General features: G+C 35.0%; 1 protein-coding gene across 5 annotated transcripts in view; it reads left to right on the forward strand.

Annotated features, from left to right (window-relative positions):
- The window catches only part of ARHGAP5 (Rho GTPase activating protein 5), a 124,918-nt gene extending 104,895 nt beyond the window's left edge, over positions 1–20,023 (forward strand). For all 5 annotated transcript variants that reach the window (XM_027521732.1, XM_027521731.1, XM_027521734.1 and 2 more), the window contains exons 4-7: positions 5,885–5,962; positions 8,724–8,855; positions 10,822–10,927; positions 16,441–20,023. In XM_027521732.1, the coding sequence (XP_027377533.1) occupies positions 5,885–5,962; positions 8,724–8,855; positions 10,822–10,927; positions 16,441–16,768 (644 nt within the window). In that variant the 3' untranslated portion in view covers positions 16,769–20,023. The remainder of the gene's footprint in view (positions 1–5,884; positions 5,963–8,723; positions 8,856–10,821; positions 10,928–16,440) is intronic.
- Positions 20,024–20,343: the final 320 nt, after the last annotated feature.

Genomic DNA, 20,343 nt, shown 5'->3' on the forward strand with positions numbered 1-20,343 from the left:
GACATCAACAGATGGTCAACACCGAAATCAGATTGATTATGTTCTTTGTAGCCAAAGATGGAGAAGCTGTATACAGTCAACAGAAACAAGACTGGGAGCTGACTATGGCTCAGATCATGAACTCTTCATTACCAAATTCAGACTTAAATTGAAGAAAGTAGGAAAAACCACTAGACCATTCAGGTATGACCTAAATCAAATCCCTTATGATTATACCCTGGAAGTCAGAAATAGATTTAAGGGCCTAGATCTGATAGATAGAGTGCCTGATGACTATGGACTGAGGTTCGTGACATTGTACAGGAGACAGGGATCAAGACCATCCCCATGGAAAAAAATTCAAAAAAGCAAAATGGCTGTCTGGGGAGGCCTTACAAATAGCTGAGAAAAGAAGAGAAGCAAAAAGCAAAGGAGAAAAGGAAAGATATAAGTATCTGAATGCAGAGTTCCAAAGAACAGCAAGGAGAGATAAGAAAGCCTTCCTCAGCAATCAATGCAAAAAAATAGAGGAAAACAACAGAATGGGAAAGACTAGAGATCTCTTCACGAAAATTAGAGATACCAAGGGAACATTTCATGCAAAGATGGGCACAATAAAGGACAGAAATGATATGGACCTAACAGAAGCAGAAGATATTAAGAAGAGATGGCAAGAATACACAGAACTGTACACAAAAGATCTTCACGACCCAGATAATCATGATGGTTTGATCACTGACCTAGAGCCAGACATCCTGGAATGTGAAGTCAAGTGGGCCTTAGAAAGCATCACTATGAACAAAGCTAGTGGAGATGATGGCATTCCAGTTGAGCTATTCCAAATTCTGAAAGATGATGCTATGAAAGTGCTGCACTCAATATGCCAGCAAATTTGGAAAAGTCAGCAGTGACCACAGGACTGGAAAAGGTCAGTTTTCATTCTAATCCCAAAGAAAGGCAATGCCAAAGAATGCTCAAACTACCACACAGTTGCACTCATCTCACATGCTACTAAAGTAATGCTCAAAATTCTCCAAGCCAGGCTTCAGCAATACTTGAACCGTGAACTTCTGATATTCAATCTGGTTTTAGAAAAGGCAGAGGAACCAGAGATCAAATCGCCAACATCCGCTGGATCATCAAAAAAGCAAGAGAATTCCAGAAAAGCATCTATTTCTGCTTCATTGACTATGCCAAAGCCTTTGACTGTGTGGATCACAATAAACTGTGGAAAATCCTGAAAGAGATGGGCATACCAGACCACCTGACCTGCCTCTTGAGAAATCTGTATGCAAGTCAGGAAGCAACAGTTAGAACTGGACATGGAACAACAGACTGGTTCCAAATAGGAAAAGGAGTACGTCAAGGCTGTATATTGTCACTCTGCTTATTTAACTTATATGCAGAGTACATCATGAGAAACGCTGGGCTGGAGGAAGCACAAGCTGGAATCAAGATTGCCAGGAGAAATACCAATAACCTCAGATATGCAGATGACACCACCCTTATGGCAGAAAGTGAAGAGGAACTCAAAAGCCTCTTGATGAAAGTGAAAGTGGAGAGTGAAAAAGTTGGCTTAAAGCTCAACATTCAGAAAACGAAGATCATGGCTCTGGTCCCATCACTTCATGGGAAATAGATGGGGAAACAGTGGAAACAGTGTCAGACTTTATTTTTCTGGGCTCCAAAATCACTGCAGATGGTGACTGCAGCCATGAAATTAAAAGACGCTTACTCCTTGTAAGGAAAGGTATGACCAACCTAGATAGCATGTTCAAAAGCAGAGACATTACTTTGCCAACAAAGGTCTGTCTAGTCAAAGCTATGGTTTTTCCTGTGGTCATGTATGGATGTGAGAGTTGGACTGTGAAGCAGGCTGAATGCTAAAGAATTGATGTGTTCTTTTGAACTGTGGTGTTGGAGAAGACTCTTGAGAGTCCCTTGGACTGCAAGGAGATCCAACCCGTCCATTCTGAAGGAGATCAGCCCTGGGATTTCTTTGGAAGGAATGATGCAAAAGCTGAAACTCCAGTACTTTGGCCAGCTCATGCGAAGTGTTGACTCATTGGAAAAGACTCTGATGCTGGGAGGGATTGGGGGCAGGAGGAGAAGGGGACGACAGAGGTTGAGATGGCTGGATGGCATCACTGACTCGATGGACGTGAGTCTGAGTGAACTCCGGGGGTTGGTGATGGACAGGGAGGCCTGGCATGCTGCGATTCATGGGGTTGCAAAGTTTGGACACGACTGAGCGACTGAACTGAACTGATGATGCGGGAGACCCAGGTTTGTTTCCTGGGTCAGGAAGATCCCCTGGAGAAGGAAATGGCAACCCAGTCCAGTACTTTTGCCTGGAAAATCCCATGGATGGAGGATCCTGATAGGCTCTGGTCCATGGGGTCTCAAAAAGTCAGACCTGACTGAGCGACTTCACTTTCACTTTAAGTTTCTTTTATTGGGGAACCAAGCTCCAAAATTTGTTTCTTCGTCTCTTTTGCTGATGCCGCCTCCCATGGAAACAATATAATTCATGAATGATCTACACAGCTTGCTTCTCCCTTACTGTTTGTTGTGTGTTTTGTGACTTTAGTGAAACTCTTTTATTTTATATCTATTAACTCAAATAGAACTTAGACCCTTTTAGAACTTCAGATATCATGAGTTCTGTGCAGTGTAAGGGTTAATCTTTCTAATGGAAGAAAAAAAGGTGAAAGTACTTGGTTAAAACATATTTTAAGTTTAGTTTTGGAATATTGGTATAGATTTCTAATGCCTGTATTACTTGGAGGCCCAGGATGGATACTTTGGATGATTTAATTCACATCTAGATTATTAAGTTGGTGTTGCTGCTTTTTTTTTAAAAAAAGAAAAAATACATCACTCAGTTATCAGTGAAAGGAAGGCAAGGTTTTTAGCATGGATGATTACACATGTTTCCTTTTTATGTAGCAAATAAATGCTTGTCACTATGTCAGGTTAGTCTATCATTTTTATTATGTTTATGGATTGGTGTTTTACTATACAAATAAACGTTTTCTTTCTCCATCAGTTTGAGGTTTCTTTTCCTCATTATTGGATTCGAATTTTGCATTTTAGTTAGAAATACCACCAAAGTATTGTTGTATCTAAGTGCGTCATATCTGTTGGTATTGTTGTTCAGTTGCTCAGTCGTATCCAACTCTTCGTGACCCCATGAACTGTCGTATGCCAGGCTTACCTGTCCTTCATCATCCCTCTCAAGAGTTTGCTCAGACTCTTGTCCATTGAGTCTGTGATGCCATTCAACCATCTCATCCTCTGTCGTCCCCTTCTCCTCCTGCCTTCAATCTTTCCCAGCATCAGAGTCTTTTCCAATATCAGCTCTTTTCATCAGGTGGCCAAAGTATTAGAGCTGCAGCATCAGTCCTTTCAGTGGATATTCAGGGTTGATTTCCTTTAGGATTGCCTGATTTGATCTCCCTGCTGTCCAAGGTACTCTCAAGAGTCTTCCTCAGCACCACAGTTTGAAGGAATAAATTCTTCAGCAGTCAGCGTTTTTCACTGTCCAGCTCTTACATCCATATATGACAACTGGAAAAACCACAACTTTGACTATATGGACTTTAGAGAGCAAAGTAATGCCTCTGCTTTTTAATATGCTGTCCAGGTTTGTCATTGCTTTTCTTGCAAGGAGCAAGCGTCTTTTAATTTCATGGCTGCAGTCACTGTCCACAGTGATTTTGGAGCCCACGAAAATAAAGTCTGTTACTGTTTCCACTTTTTCCCCATCTATTTGCTATGAAGTGATGGGACTGGGTGCCATGATCTTCATGTTTTGAGTGTTGAGTTGTTGGAGTAGTATGTTATTTTGTCCCACAGTAAATGATAATTTTGGTTATTTAGTGGTGTCTGCTGTGCTTTATACCCACTGCAGTGTTCTTGCCTAGAGAATCCCAGGGACAGGGGAGCCTGTCACTGAGTTGGACACAACTGAAGCGACTTAGCAGCAGCAGCTGTGCTTTATTGAAGTTAAAACTTTGGATTTAATGACTTTGACCCATGAAACTTGTCAGTGGATTTTTGCTACCTTTTTTGCGGGTTTGTGTGTTTGTGCTCAATCGCTCAGTTGTGTCCAACTCTTTGCAGTCCTATGACTACAGCCTGCCAGGCTCCTCTGTCCATGGGATTTTCCGAGCAAGAATACTACTGGAGTGGGCTGCCATTTCCTTCTCCAGGGGATCTTCCCTTACCTTTATTTTCATGAATTTCTCAATGTTGACTTGTTTCCTGCAATGTGAGGTACATTTTTTTTTCCCCTTTCACATCTTTGTATGTAAAGATATTTGTGAAATTTATAAAACAAAATATTAATAAAATATTTTAACCTGATGAAAATTAGAAGGGATTAATATATTGTCCCATACAAGCACCTTTGATATTGCTCCGGAAATAAGTTTGACAGAATCCACTATTCTATTCTTTTTTTCCTCCTTGTGATCAGAAGAGTACAATGCCTTATCAAACTGAGTCTCTTTTAGAAGTTTCCCATTGAACATAGGGATAGGTCTTGGGCTGATGATATAAATCTTGGTTCATCTGTTGTCCCACAAATCCCTGCAACTTGTCTTTTTTTTTTTTTCCATGTCTAATTTCTTTATGTTCTTTAGACTGGATAATTTCTGTTGTTTGTCTTCAGGATCACTTGCTCATTTCTCTGTCTTCATTTGTTGTTGATAGCATTCAGTGAATTTGTTGTTTCTGTTCCTGTATTTCTGATTCTAAAATTTCCATTTTGTTGTTCCTTATATTTCTGTTTCTTTGCTGATACTTTCTGTTAGGAAGTATGTTTCACGTGTGTTTATAATTGTTCACCAAAGTGTTTTATGATGCTTTGAAATCCTTATCAGATAGTTCCACAACTGACATCTTTGCATTGGTGTCGATTAATTGTCTTTCTCATTCAGGTTGAGATTTTCTTGATTCTTGAAATGATGAATGATTTTCATTTTATTATGTTTTTATTCTAGATTTTGAATAGTATGCTGTGAAACTTTGAGTCTTATTTAAATCTATTTTTAACAGGCCTCCTCTGACACTGTACTAGCCGAGGAGGAAGGCTGCCTCATTGCTACAAAGTGAGGCTAGAAGATTGGACTCCCCACCCTGCTTGATCTCCACCAGCCTCTGTTGACCACTGTGGTGGAGAGGGGAGGTTACCTCTTAGGTCAAGGTGGTAGTTAAAACTTCAGACTTCAATCAGCCCTTGCTGACATCTTGAAAGGGGAGGGACACCTTTGTTGCTGCTGGCTAGTAGATTGCCATTGTTGTGAATGAGGAGGAGTAGGTTCCACGATGTTTGGCTGGAGTAGGGCAGTAATTAAAAAATGATTTTGCTTGCTAGTCTACACCTTTCCCAATCCTTTCACCAGAGAGAGCAGGCTTTTCTTGTTGGTTTTCTGAGTGGTGGTTTATTGTTGTTTTTATTTTTTTGCCTGTGTTCATCAGTGTTTCTGGGTTGCAGGCTTGTCTGTTGCCTGGTCTAGGAAATATAAGGCAAAAAGAAAACCCAGAGAACTCAGTCATGTTGTTTTTCAAGTTCTTAGAGTTGCTGTTAATTCACTTTCTCTTCACCTTTCAGTGTCTTTTGGTTTTTTTTCAATATATCACAGTCAGGAAATTAGATGTATTTAGTAAAAGAAATAGGAAGAATGTTTCTTCTCACTTTTTGCATGGAACTGAGTAGCCTAACTGGTTTAAAATTAAAATAGTCCATTGTGAACTTACTTTAAATGAAATGTTCAAAATTATTTTGTTCCTAAAAATATTTACCACCATATTTTGTAAGTCACTAAGTTGTACATAAGGTTAAGTATATTCTTTGTTGTACTTATATATGCATGTATAAAAGTCTCTTTCTTTATTTTAGGATTATGTACTGAAGGACTCTACCGTGTTAGTGGGAACAAAACTGATCAAGACAATATTCAAAAGCAGTTTGATCAAGGTAAAAAGATAATTACATAAGGCAAAATTACCATCTTGTTAGTTTCCTTATTGAAATTTCATATGAAAACCTCCTTAAGATCATGTATTATGGAAGAAAGTTTTGAAGTAGTATTAGGAGTATTTAATCAGACAGATACCAGAGTCAAGAAACAGGAGAGCTGTAAATCCATTAGCAGAATTGGAAAAGCAGTAAATTGAGTTATGATGCATCATCATCTTTGTGTATGCAGATTTACCTTTAAGTGCAATTTGAAAGTGTTTTTTTTCTTTCATGATACTGTGCCAACTAATTAGGGATTTTTTAAAAAGCTGAATTTCCTACTCATATTAAATTAATTATGAGATCAAAGATTTAAGTGAAAAAAATGAAAACTGTATGTACTAGGGAGAAAAATGAGTGAATATTTTTATAATCTTGCAGTAGGGAGAGGCCTAAACTTAACATGAAACCTAGTAAGCATGAACAAGATGATAAACTGGACTGCTTAAAAATGTAAAAACTTCTGTATGGAACAGTGGATAAAACAAAATCAGGAGAAAAACTGCAAATCTAGGGGGGCTATGGACTTTCTTTGCTAGATTAAGCAATTTAATTTCAGAAGAACAACATACATATGTAAATATGCTTGGCCTTTGTCAGTTATAAATAAATAAAAATTAAAACAAAAAGATTGTATTTATTATGAGAATGGAAAAGATTATTGGTAGGGCATAGGCAAACAGGTGTGTTGTGTATTATTGGTTATGGGTGCTTTATATAGCTTTTGCTGGAGAAATTCCATTTGTAAATATTTGTTACAAGTCTTCATGTAAGCCTACCAATAAATTTATTGCAGTGTTGTTTGTATTTTGTTTTAAAGGTGGGGAGTCCACTCATGTTTACAAGCAGAATACTAGATAACCATATAGAATAATGAAGATTATATGTGTTGAAATGGTAAAATTGTTGAGTGTTGGAGAAGGGGGTGTGTATGCTTTGCTTTGAAAGAGTATTGTTAGTGTTTCACTTTTTAAAAGTATTTTGTTACAAGAACTGTTTAGACTTTATCAAATCCTTACAATTTTACCTCTAAGTAATAAAGGAAGAATAATCAGTACCAGGGTCTCTTGATTTAGACTTTCTGGTTTTGTTTTGTAGTTCTACCACTTACTGTGGTAAGTTGATTCAGTTGTGTCCAACTATTCGTGACCCTATTGTCTGCAGCCCGCCAGGCTCCTCTGTCCATGAGATTTCCCAGGCAAGAATACTGGAGTGGGTTGCTGTGCCCTCCTTCAGATCTTTCCAACCCAAGGATCAAATCCACATCTCTTACATCTCCTGCATTGGCAGGCGGGTTCTTTACCACTAGCGCCACCTGGGAAGTCACTTACTTTCTTTGTGATCTCTGGAAGTTAATCTTTCTAAACAGCAACTTTTTAATCTAGAATTGGGCTTCCCTTGTGGCTCAGATGGTAAAGCATCTGCCTACAATGCGGGAGACCAGGGTTCGATCCCTGGGTCGGGAAGTTCCCCTGGAGAAGGCAGTGGCACCCCACTCCAGTATTCTTGCCTGGAAAATCCCATGGACGGAGGAGCCCGGTAGGCTACAGTCCATGGGGTTGCAAAGAGTTGGACATGACTGAGCGACTTCACTGTGCTTCAGAATGGGAGTGATAAAAATAACCGAAGAATAATGAGATAATGCATATGATGAATTTTCTGTGCCAGACACTGTGTTAAATGTTGATTGGGTAGCTTATATTTCAAGGAATGTAGCCTGCCTAAGGAAGTAAGCGTTAGTAAATACAAGTTTTTAATCATAAAATCTTTATAGCTTTTTTAAATGAAATAAATTAAATCTTCAGTAATAGAATATTATGTAAATTTTATGTCTGGGAGAATGTTTTATAGTTGTTAAAATTGTTTATGTGTGGAACAAAATGTAAAGATTGGTGATTCTTGGTTAAGGGTATGTGTGAGTTCTTTGTATTTTTATTATTATTGCAGAATTTCTACAAGCTTGAAATTGCAATGAAATGTTTCCTGCTCCCTTAAAAATTATTTAAAAGAAATTTTAATAACCTTGGATAATGCCTTAAAAATGAAATTCAATATAAAATATATATATGTGATTCATCTTTTTTTTTTCAAATGAGCAGAAAAGGGATGAAAGGAAACATGCTAAAGTATAAACAGTGATTATCTCTTGATTATGGGGGTACTTTTTTCTTTATCATAAGTATTCATTGTATTTATAAAAGGAAAATAAGACTTTAAAATAGCAAATTAACCTTATAATACACCTTTACTGTGTTCTGTTCTTATTTATTTAAAGTTAGAACTTCACTGATAAGTGTTTAAAGTGTTTTATATTAAAATTTTTAAAGTATAAGTTAAAAAGTTGAAGCTTGAATTTATATGTATGATTCCTATCTTTGTGTCTCTGTTTCCTTATGACCTATTTTAAAAATAGCTTACATTAAACAAAATGTTTTAAGAGAAGAGAAATGTTAAATAATATTGCCTGTATACTAATAAGCCTAACAGGTTTTTTATTGTAACAGAAAATGCTCCTTGCTTGGTTTTCTCTTTCATTATCTACAGTTTTATCAGGCAAACTTACATTAAAACAATGGGGGAGAGATGAATCTGCCTTTAAATAAAGGTGATCAATGAGAAGACTTAAATATCTTTGGATCTTCAAATACCTGTTTAGCTTACTTCTCTTGTTATAAATTTAAATTTATTATAATTTTTAATTTCAATTTTTGTCTTGTAGATCATAATATCAGTCTAGTATCAATGGAAGTAACAGTAAATGCTGTAGCTGGAGCTCTTAAAGCTTTCTTTGCAGATCTACCAGATCCTTTAATTCCATATTCTCTTCATCCAGAGCTACTGGAAGCAGCAAGTAAGTATAAGCCTTTTTTTTTTTTTTTTTTTGAGAGGGGTGATGGTAGTGGGTTTGTACATTGGTTGCTATGTGTTAAACGAGGTCATTCAGTAGAATGTGTAGCAAATAAAAATTCAGCTTCTAGAGCTGTCTATTAAAGTTCTTTCCCTTTAAATACTTTTAGCTAGCCTCCTAGATGACTAGGTGCTCCTAGAAGTTAGATCATAGTGCTGGAAGTTTGAGGTTTGTATTTGAATCAAACTCAAAGGCATTGTTAGGAAAAAGAAATTAATTCTTCAAATGAATGTATCTGTAACGTACTTCAGTAAAGTATGTTTTTTTTTTTAAATATGTTTTAAGTCAAAGAAATTAACTTTGGCCTCATGTCTTAAGTCAGTTTTTGAGAGAGTTAGACAGGAAAATGAATATTTATTCAGTATTGATTCTTACTTGGCATAATCATTCATCCAGATGTTTCCACTTAGCAGATACTCATTTGTTATCTGGAAAATGAGGAAAAAAAGGTCTATTTGACTGTCAGGTAACCTAGTGCTTAATCCTTACTGTGTTCTCAATATTTAGTTTCTAAATATTTCTCTTCAATATGTCTTTCTGATTCCAAGTCTTCAGACTCTTTAGAGTGAAGTTGCTTTCTTATGGTTTTGATTGTTAAGAGTTCTCAGTTAATTTTCTTTTAATTAAAATCCACTTCAATATATTGGCACACGATCCAGTTGCCTTATACATAGTCTCATATATAAACTGGGAAAATGGTCCATTTGATAGCTTAGATTTTCTTCCTTTTTGACTGTAAACAATAGCCTTAGAACTTTCCTAGTTAGGAAATTATTGAGGGCTGATTTAGAAGTGATATGTGGCAAATGAGAAATTTGTTAGTACTTGGTTTTGGGGCTTCCCTGGTGGCTCAGATGGTAAAGAATCTGCCTGCATTGTGGGAGATCTGGGTTTGATCCCTGGGTCAGGAAGATCGCCTAGAAAAGGGAATGGCTACCCACTCCAGTATTCCTGCCTGGACAATCCCATGGACAGAGGAGCCTCGTGGGCTGCAGTTCATGGGGTCGCAAAGAGTCAGACACAGCTGAGTGACTAACACACAGTAAGTGGTATTCATACTACCTGCCATGAGTTGCTATGCAGATTGGACCCCTCCAGAGGAACCCACTATTATTTTGGAAGAAAGAAGTGAATGAGGAAGAGAAGCAGTAAGGGTGCTCTCTTCTCTCCTCCTATTTATCGCAGAACTGCCTTTCAGTTATCCTGTTTCATAATTTGCATAAGTTTGAAAAGTAACTGACCACTGTAGTGATTGTGAAAAAAGATGTTTGATAAGCTAAGTGAATTATAAATAAGTATATGGTGATGCTTTAAATCAGGTGCTGGCAAACTGACCTGTGGGCCAAAAATTCAGCTTGCCATCAGTTTTCAGAAGGCTTTCAAGCTAAGAATGTTTTTTTTTACATTTTTAAATGGTTGAAAATGTTAAAAGAAAAAATTATATGTTAAAATTATATGAAATTCAGATTTTTTTTTTTAAGTTCTATTGGAACAAAGCCACTCTTGTTGCATATTGTCTATGGCTGCTTTTGTACAACTGCAGAGTTGAATAGTTTCACCCACAAAGCCTAAAATATTTACTGTTTGTACCATGAATATTAAGAGCTTAACAGATTTGTTAGTAATTAGTTGATTCTAAGTCAGTACCTAGTTAGATGTTGCTTTAAAAAATTACTAATACACGATTTCGCCATCCCCAAGTTATTCAGTTATTAGCTTTCTGAAGAGTTACTGTAATAAATGATAATCTATTTATTAGCAGATTCTTTACATTTTCTTTGTTTTTGTTTACCTCTCCTAACATATTTCATATACATTCTTGATTGTTTTATATAATAAGCATAGCAAGAAGCTTTATCAGTATTTTTTAATGTCTGTGTTTCATACAAATTCCTCACTACTTTTACAGAAATCCTGGATAAAGCAGAACGTCTTCATGCACTGAAAGAAATTGTTAAGAAATTTCATCCTGTTAACTATGATGTATTCAGATATATAATAACACATCTAAACAGGTATTTTTATTTTTTGTTTTTGCAAGTAAAATGCACTACAGATTTCAACATAACTATAAATTGGATAATTTTAAGATAGAGACAAACTTAACAGATAGTTCAATTTTGAATCTCTAGATCACTTTTTCCTGGATTTGTAAAATAGGTTTTTCATCAACCTTTTTAAAGAAAGATATATGACCCTTTTAGTATACATAATGATTTTATAAAAAGTAAGTGTGGTGAGTACTTTTTTTTTTGTCAAAATGACACTTAGATAATTAACCAAATCAACCTGTTTGAAGTTGGAATAATTGAGATTTAAAGAGAAATCATATGCTCAAATGGCACATCTTATGATTAGAATCCAAATTTTATTAAGTGCTTTAATTCCCTCTTCTTTTGTGCTATTTCTTTTGTATATCTTGCTTGTTTTGTTTAGATAGTCTTCATAGTGAAAGTCTGTTAGAAACTTGAATTCATATTACCATCCTTCTTGACTGAAATGTATAACATTATCCAATATCAAAAACCTTAAATAGTGTAGAGCTTCAAGTTCATGCTTTTCTCTATAAAGAAACTCTTGCCAATATCATTCGTTAAATGAAAGAAAATACTGATATTGTATAATGGGATAAACCTCAAGACTTTGGAGTTAAATAGATTTGGTTTTGAAATGTTTTTAGTTCTGTGGCCTTGAACAAATTTTTTAACCCTTCCTAAGTCTTGAAAATCACTGCAGATGGTGACTTCAGCCATGAAATTTAAAAGATGCTTACTCCTTGGAAGAAAAGTTATGACCAACCTAGATAGCATATTGAAAAGTAGAGACATTACTTTGCCAACAAAGGTCCATCTAGTCAAGGCTATGGTTTTTCCCACTGGTCATGTACGGATATGAGAGTTGGACTGTGAAGAAAGCTGAGCGCCAAAGTATTGATGCTTTTGAACTGTGGTGTTGGAGAAGACTCTTGAGAGTCCCTTGGACTGCAAGGAGATCCAACCAGTCCATTCTAAAGGAGATCAGCCCTGGGATTTCTTTGGAAGGAATGATTCTAAAGCTGAAACTCCAGTACTTTGGCCACCTCATGCGAAGAGTTGACTCATTGGAAAAGACTCCGATGCTGGGAGGGATTGGGGGCGGGAGGAAAAGGGGACGACAGAGGATGAGATGGCTGGACGGCATCACCGACTTGATGGAACTGAGTTTGAGTGAACTCCAGGAGTTAGTGATGGACAGGGAGGCCTGGCGTGCTGCAATTCATGGGGTCTCAAAGAGTCGGACACGACTGAGCAACTGAACTGAACTGAAGTCTTGATTTTCTTGACTGTATAAGGGTGAGAAGAATAACACCTCACAGAGTTGTTATTGAGAGTGAGAGTCCACCCTTCACAATATTTTCTACTAACATTGTAATGAACTCATGTTTGGTTTTTTTAAGCTAATAATGTCAGTGTCCAAAACAAGTACATTTCAGTCTGTAGCTCTTAAAAGAGAATATTAAAGTTTTGTTGTTTTCAGTGTAGCATAAAATTATAAACATTTCTAGTAACTTCTCTGAAGTCTCCCTCTCTGAGAAAATACCAGCATATATAACATTGCAGTATAGGTAGTGGAATTTCCTCTTTTGAAAATTACCATACAGGTGGTTCATGCTTTAACAGATGTGTACAGGGTACTAGAAGAGAGCTTATCTCGTATGGAATGTTGGGATGGTATATGAACATATTATTTTATAGTTTGATTGAAGTACTGAAATAAGAATTAAACTTCATTAAAAAATAATATGGAAAAGGGACAAAGGAAAGAGCATGTTCAAAGAATCATGTGCTGGTCCACCATCAGTGTTATGTTAGACACTTAGTGTGTTTGACTCCAGTGATAACAACAGTTAGTGACAACAGGCACATTTGATATATTGAGGAATAGCAAAGAAGCATATGTTGCTTGAGCAGAGTGAAGGATAGGACAGTACTACTCAGAGTGTAACCTACGGACTAGCTTTAGTCCTCAAAATATTTTCACAAGGAGGTTGCTTTCATGTATATCACTAATTTCACTGTTGAGTTCAACTGACATTTAAGGGGTTGGGGTAGGGAGTAAGTGTCAGTGAAAAAAAACATTGCATGATTGTTTCTCTGAATGGTGTGGGGAGCCACTAGAAAGTAGAATAGAGAAATTTTATCACCAGACTTAAATTTTAAAAGAAATACTCAATTATTAACGATAATGGGTTTACTCTTTGTGCCATGTACTCTTATAAGTGCTATACAGATATCAGTAAATAAAATAATCACACGTTTCATGGAACTTACATTCTAGTATAGGAAATAAATGATAGATATATAATAGGTGATTGACAGATTGCAAAAATTAATCCATAGAGTTGTTCTTTAAATATATTCTCTTTCACCTTTCATATTCAGTGAGTTACTGTGTCATATTAGTTTTTTCTCCTAATTATTTTTCCTTTTCATTCCTCTGCCACTGCTTTAATTTCATCATTTCTCATTTAGGGAACTCTAATTTTTCATTGAGCTCTCTCTGCCAGTTTTTCTTTCTCCTTTGATCACAATGCCAGAGTGATCATTTTGAAAACTCTTTCTGTAAAGATCACTTATATCCTGAAGAAAAAAATCCAAACATTAACATTAAGTGGCCTAGTTCTAACTTATTCTGTTAAATTTCCTTTCCGTTTCCACCACGTTATTAATACAGTGCCACTGTATTAAACTGATAGCATTTAACAAAAAGTATCAATTTGTGCCTGGCTCCTTATCACATCTTAACATGACTGCCTTAGTCTTTCTCAAAATTCAGTCCTCAAATCAGCAGCATCAGCAAAACCTGGGCACTTGTTAGGAATGCAAATTAACAGACCCAACTCAAGACATAATTATCAAACTTGTGTTTTAACAGGCACTCCAGAAGATTCTGATAGACACTGAGAACCACTGGGAGGTGGTGGTTGTTTTTTTTTAATGTTGATTTACAATGTTATGTTGGTTTCAGATGTTCAGCAAAGTGATTCAATTACATGCTTTCTCAGATTCTTTTCCATTATATGTTATTATGGAATATCATACATAGTTCCTGTACTATACAGTAGGGCCCTATCATTTTTTGTATTTTATATGTAGTAATGTGTATCTTTTAATTCCAAAGTCTTCATTTATTCCTCTTCTGCCCTTTCCCTTTTGGTAACCATAGGTTTTCTATGTCTGTGAATCTTGTTTCTGTTTTGAACAAATAAGTTCATTTGTATCATTTTATTTTTTAGATCCTACATATAAGTGATACTGTATGGTATTTTTCTCTTTCTGACTTAACTTTGCTTAGTATGTCTCTAGGTCCATTCATTAACTACAGATAGCATCATTTCATTCTTTTTTATTCCATTGTGTGTATATTTACCATATTTTTATCCTTTCATCTTTTGATAGACACTTAAGTTGCTTCCATGCCTTAGCTTTTGTAAATAATGCTGCTGTGAACACTGGGGTGGATATATCATTTCAGTTTAGAGTTTTCATCTTTTCTGGATGTATGCCCAGGAGTGGGATTGCTGGATCATATGGCAACTCTAATATTTTAAAAAACCTCCATACTGTTCTCCATGGTAGCTACACCAATTTACACTGTTGCACCAGCAACAGTTTAGGAGGGTTCACTTTCTGCCACACCCTGTTCGTCATTTATTATTTGTAGACTTTTTGATGATGGCCATTCTGAGTAGTGTGTGATGGTATCTCAGTATAGTTTTAATTTGCATTTCTCTAATAATTAGTAATGTAGAGCATGTTTTCATGTGCCTGTTGGTCATCTGTATGTCATTGGAGAAATGTCTATTTAGGTTTTCTGCTCATTTTTGATTGGGTTTGTGTTTTTTTTTTTTTTTTTTTGCTACTGAGTTGTATGAACTATTTGTGTATTTGAAATTAACTCCTTGTCGATCACACTGTTTGCAAATATTTTCTCCCATTCCATAGGTTGTCTTTTCATTTTGTTTATAGTTTCCTTTGCTATGCAAAAGCTTGTAAGCTTCATTAGATCCCATTTATTTTTGCTTTCATTTTTATTATCTTGGGCAGCTGACCTGAGAAAGTGTTGCTGTGATTTATGTCAGAGAATATGGCTTCCCAGGTGGCTCATTGGTAAAGAATCTGCCTGCCAATGCAAAAGACACAGGTTTGAACCCTGGGTCAGGAAGATCCCCTGGAAAAGGAAATGGCAACCCACACCAGTATTCTTGCCTGGGAAATCTCATGGGCAGAGGGGCCTGGTGGGCTACAGTCCATGGGGTCACAAAGAAGTCAGATAGAACTTAGCGACTAAACGACAATGTCAGAGAGTGTTTTGCGAATGTTCTCGTCTAGGAGTTTTATGGTGTCATGTCTTACATTTAAGTCCAATGCCGTTTTGACTTCTTTTTTTTTTTTTTTTTTTTGTATATCAATGTGAGAAAGTGTTCTAACCTCACTGATTTACATGTGGCCGTCCAGCTCTCCTACTTGCTGAAGACACTGTCTTTTCTCCATCGTGTATTCTCCTTTGTTGAAAATTAATTGTCCATAAATGTGTGGGTTCATTTTTGGGCCCTCTATTCTGTTGCATTGATCCATGTGTCTGTTCTTATGCCAATACCATGCTGTTTTATTACTTTTGCTTTCTAGTATTTGAGAACCACTGTTGTGACTGAACTACTCTTCCTAGTATTTTACTAACACCCATTACCCTTTACTCAACTCAAACATTACCTCCCTTTTGTTTGTTTTGACTCAACAATTAGACTTGCCCAGGTTCATGTCTTTCAGATTTATAGGCATTTTCAGAATTTTTATTTGACTACCACATAGACATACCTGACTGGGCCCCACTATACACTGTATTTTAAGAGAAGGTTGATTTTATTCTGATTATTCTAATTTAGTCTCTTAACAAAAGATAATGCCTTTTTTTTTTTTACCACAGAACACATGTTTTTAGGGCATTTATTTTACCTCGGATGAACAATTCCTATGTTCGGGGATGTGGGTCCTTTGGTTTAAGTTCTAAACTTTTTGATATGCACAGTTAAGTATAAAATTTTCCTGCGTAATATATGGTCATTTGTAAATTATTTATTGTTAAATCATAAGAGTTTTAAGGTAGAATGTGCTTCTGTGAACTGTTGTCATTGAAATTTGTGATGATGTGCAAGGTAGTTGATGATTAAAAAGATTGTTTTTTTAGAATACTAGAAACTTAATTTTTTTTGAAAGTTAAAAAGTCTCCTGGTTGGAAGTAGAATAATTTTTCTGGAAGTAAAAACCATCTTTGATTCTCATAAGGAATGGATTTTACTGCTGTCTTCTGTTATTAGAATGTAGTTGAACATGGAATGCACAAGAAGAAAATGTTTCAAATTTGAAGTTAAGATTTAAAAAAAGAAAAAGTAAAGCCAAATCATCTGAAACAATTTCCAACTCATGAATTCTTTAATTGTAATGAGTTTTGACTGGTTTCTAATTTTTCTTTTATATCATAATTTCAGGGTCAGTCAACATAATAAAGTCAACTTAATGACAGCAGACAACTTATCCATCTGTTTTTGGCCAACTTTGATGAGACCTGATTTTGAAAATCGAGAATTTCTGTCTACCACCAAGATCCATCAATCCGTTGTTGAAACATTCATTCAACAGTGTCAGTTTTTCTTTTACAATGGAGAAATTGTGGAAACTGCAAACACTGTGGCTCCAGCGCCACCTTCAAACCCAGGACAGTTGGTAGAACCAATGGTACCACTTCAGTTACCACCACCATTGCAACCTCAGCTGATACAACCACAGTTACAGACGGATCCTCTTGGTATTATATAAGTAAGAAGGATTGCAGACAGCCTGAAATTGGACAAAAGAAAATCTAGACATGCATGTTTCAGGGTTCAGTAGTATACTTCATGTTTCTTACAGATAATTCACATTCAAAATGATGAGACATTTCCTCTTTGAACTGTATGGTATTCCTTACTCATTTACATTACAAAACTAAGACCATGTGATAAGCATGACTGAGAGGTTTAATTTTTATAAACAAAAATAGCTATAAAATACAAAGCTGCTGTTGCATGCAACCTTATTGCAATCAGTATATCATTCCTGTGGCATTTTCTGTCACATTATATTGTGAATAAAATTTTTCTATAGAAATTAAATGATTTAAAAACTCACGTATATGAAACATTTAATGCTTTCCAGCCTGCTTTATGGCTGGTTTTGTTATTTGATGTGTTAATTTGAGCAACTTAATTTACTTTTAGTAGGTTGTGTAGATAACTAAAAAGCCCAGTTAAGTATTTTATTATTTCAGGCTACTTATGCCATGCTTGGGATGTTGTTTGAAGGAAAGAAAAATACATTTAACATATTTCTGCACCTTCATCTTCTAAGTAAACCTGTGGATGATTTGATGGGGGTAAATGAAAATATTTCTTGTACACACATACCAAGGACATGCTTGTGGCTAAAGTGAGTTGATAATGTTGTGCAAAGGATAGTTGTCACCAACTCATTTCTTTATAGTCCATAATGAAACCAACATCTTGTATACTGTTAATTCTGTAAACAGATGCATGTTCAAAAGATCTATTATGGTCTTGTAATCTTAATCTAATATATTTTAGATATTTTAATTTTTTCCCTCTTGGGAAATACATTTAGTATAGTGTAGAAAATACTTCATGACATTTTCATATAAGGTTATATAACTTTTCATACATAAACATGAAATTTGTTGTAGAAAAGTCTTTAAACCAAACATTTTAATCTAGGACTTCAATTTAATCTGTCCCTTGAATCTATTTTTATGTGGCCCTTAAAAAAACATATCCAAAAATCCATTGCTAATATAGCAATAAAAATACTTTGGGTACTGACAGCCTCTTTGGAGTATGTATATATAAAGTTGCAAACTTGTATTCATATTCTTTCTGTGATATGTTGTACTAAAATCCAAAGTGGCTTTTGCACCGTTTTGTAAAACAATTATTTTCCTTTGATGTTGGTACCAGATTTGCTGTAAATGACTGCTGCTTTGGAGGTTAAACATTTTGTTAGCAAAGTTACAACCAGAACACTAAATTACGGATAAAATTTTCAGAATTAAATGGCATAGGTAAATTTTGATAGGATTTATTCAAAATTTGTTCATTATCAAACCATGCCCCTTTTTTTTCCCCAGAAAGGAAAAAAAAAATGTGGATTTTTGTTGCTAGGTTATATTTTGTGTAGTAAAGAAAAATTTCTTCAGTCCATGTTGTAATCTTCATACTGCAATTTTAAGGTTGTCTAATGTATACTATAGTAAATAGATGGTTTTGAGATTTGAGGCTCCTAAGAGTTTGATTTGCTCCATTTTTTCCTAAAATAAATACTGTCTTTCCCAACTGTTATGTCCTAGGTATTGTACTTCTAATTTTGACTTCAGAATCAAGATGTTGACATGAACCAGGCTGCTGTGGAAGTACATGTATATTATAAATTATCTTATTTGTGTTATACTCTTACATGTTATTATCTTTTCTAAGAAAACAAAGTCCCTATTATTCCTATTGCAAAGCACACAGGAATTAAGAAAGTACAGTAATTTTTAAAAAGAAAAATCTGGTAAATGTAGTATTCTTGTTCTATATTACTTATACCTATTGTCTATATAGCTTTAATTTATAGCTGTCAGTTTAACATCAGCATGTCTGGCAAAGAAAATTAAACTGTAAGAGTTTTATAAACTGTTTCTAGGTTGCTAAAGAATTTATTTTTCTACTATATATGGTATAGACAAAGCTCAAAACTATGTACAGGAAAAAAGCCTGACTATTTCTTTTGGAAGTAGGCTGAAAAGAGAATTTTCAGAACTGTTCATGTCTTCAGTTCATTCGGTCATAACTTTGCTATTGTAATATGTGAATCCCAGTTTATTTAAGCTATTCTCTTTTATACTGTGTTAATTTAACTTTCATGTACATTTAGTGCAACTTTTGTTATTAAAACTAGCATTTACCATTTTCCACATTTACTACCTTACACCTTCCCCAAAATTTATCTCCACTTTTCTATGCATTCTATAATTGATTTGAAAAGTTTCATAGCGGATCATTTAAAATTCTGCTTTTGGTTCAGTTAACCAATAGGTTACAGTTAATTGATAATTAAAATACAGTTTAAAGCTCAGTCTGTTACACTGAATTGATTGCGTTTGTTTTTGCCAAGGGTTTAGATATGTTTTTTAATGTTAGATAAGTAATTCTACAAGCAAAATAATATAATGAAACTTTTTTCTGGTAAGTTACTGGAAGGTTTCACTGTTTTAGGGACCTGTCATATATGAAACTTCTTAAAGGATGAAAAGAATATTAGATAGTCTCATAATTATGGGTAAATATTAAGGCATTATATTTTACAGTTTTAAATAAAATTCCATCTACACACATGTTGCCATCGTTTCATTTAAGCTTCAGTGCTTATTTCAATATTGTACTTAACACTATCTAGATTAGCAATATAAAGAAGCATAGTGGAACTGTCTAAATTTTCAGTAGATTTATGGGAAATCAAATTGTCTTCAACAGACACTTATTTAGGATATACAGTTAATTTTAGAACAAAATTCCAGGCAAAATATATTTTCATTTGAAATGGTATTTGTTAGTAGTGCTTTCTCCCTCTAATATTTACAATGTAAATAATGTAGGTACCAGCAATCTAACTTAGCCAAAAAGCAGCTTTTATTTTCCATACTGTATGTAAATAATATAGACCCTTTTTTTTTTTTTTGAGGTACTGGAATTTAATTTCTTATATCTCTTAGATAGTAACAGAAGGGAACAGTTGGATTAAGAACTTAGGCCTTAGCTTACATGGTGATTTTTAGTTTTTTATACGGTAATAATTGTGATGCTATTTGTCAATTGGATATAAATATATATATAATTTTAAAAAGTCAAAGTGCTTTGTTTCTTTGTTTATAATGTAATTTTTTGTGCTTCACCAACAGGATGCTGCAGTAAATTTAATATCAGTGAAGCTTCTGTGTAAAGAATGCTATGAATAAAACATTAAGAAGCTATGTGATTTTAAGTTATAGTTGCCTCTAATTTTACCATTTCATTGGTAAAAATCAACTTTTTTTTTTTTCATAAAATAGGAAAATATTTTTTAAATTATGTCAGTATGGTGACATAATTTATTTTGAGAAGTGTGTTATTGAGCTTTTACTGTACCATGAGAGGAGATCCAAAATCTGTTCTGTATGTATACCTACGCATGATAATTTTAAAATGTTTGGAAAAACAAGGTTGCACAGGTTTCTTAGCTGTGGCTAGACATTATTTTGAGGTACTGGAAATATTGGAAGCCTATTCTAGTTTATAACAGAGGTGCTGACACTGAAGAATATA

Source organism: Bos indicus x Bos taurus, chromosome 21, assembly GCF_003369695.1.
Source record: "Bos indicus x Bos taurus breed Angus x Brahman F1 hybrid chromosome 21, Bos_hybrid_MaternalHap_v2.0, whole genome shotgun sequence".
Taxonomy (NCBI): Eukaryota; Metazoa; Chordata; class Mammalia; order Artiodactyla; family Bovidae; genus Bos; species Bos indicus x Bos taurus.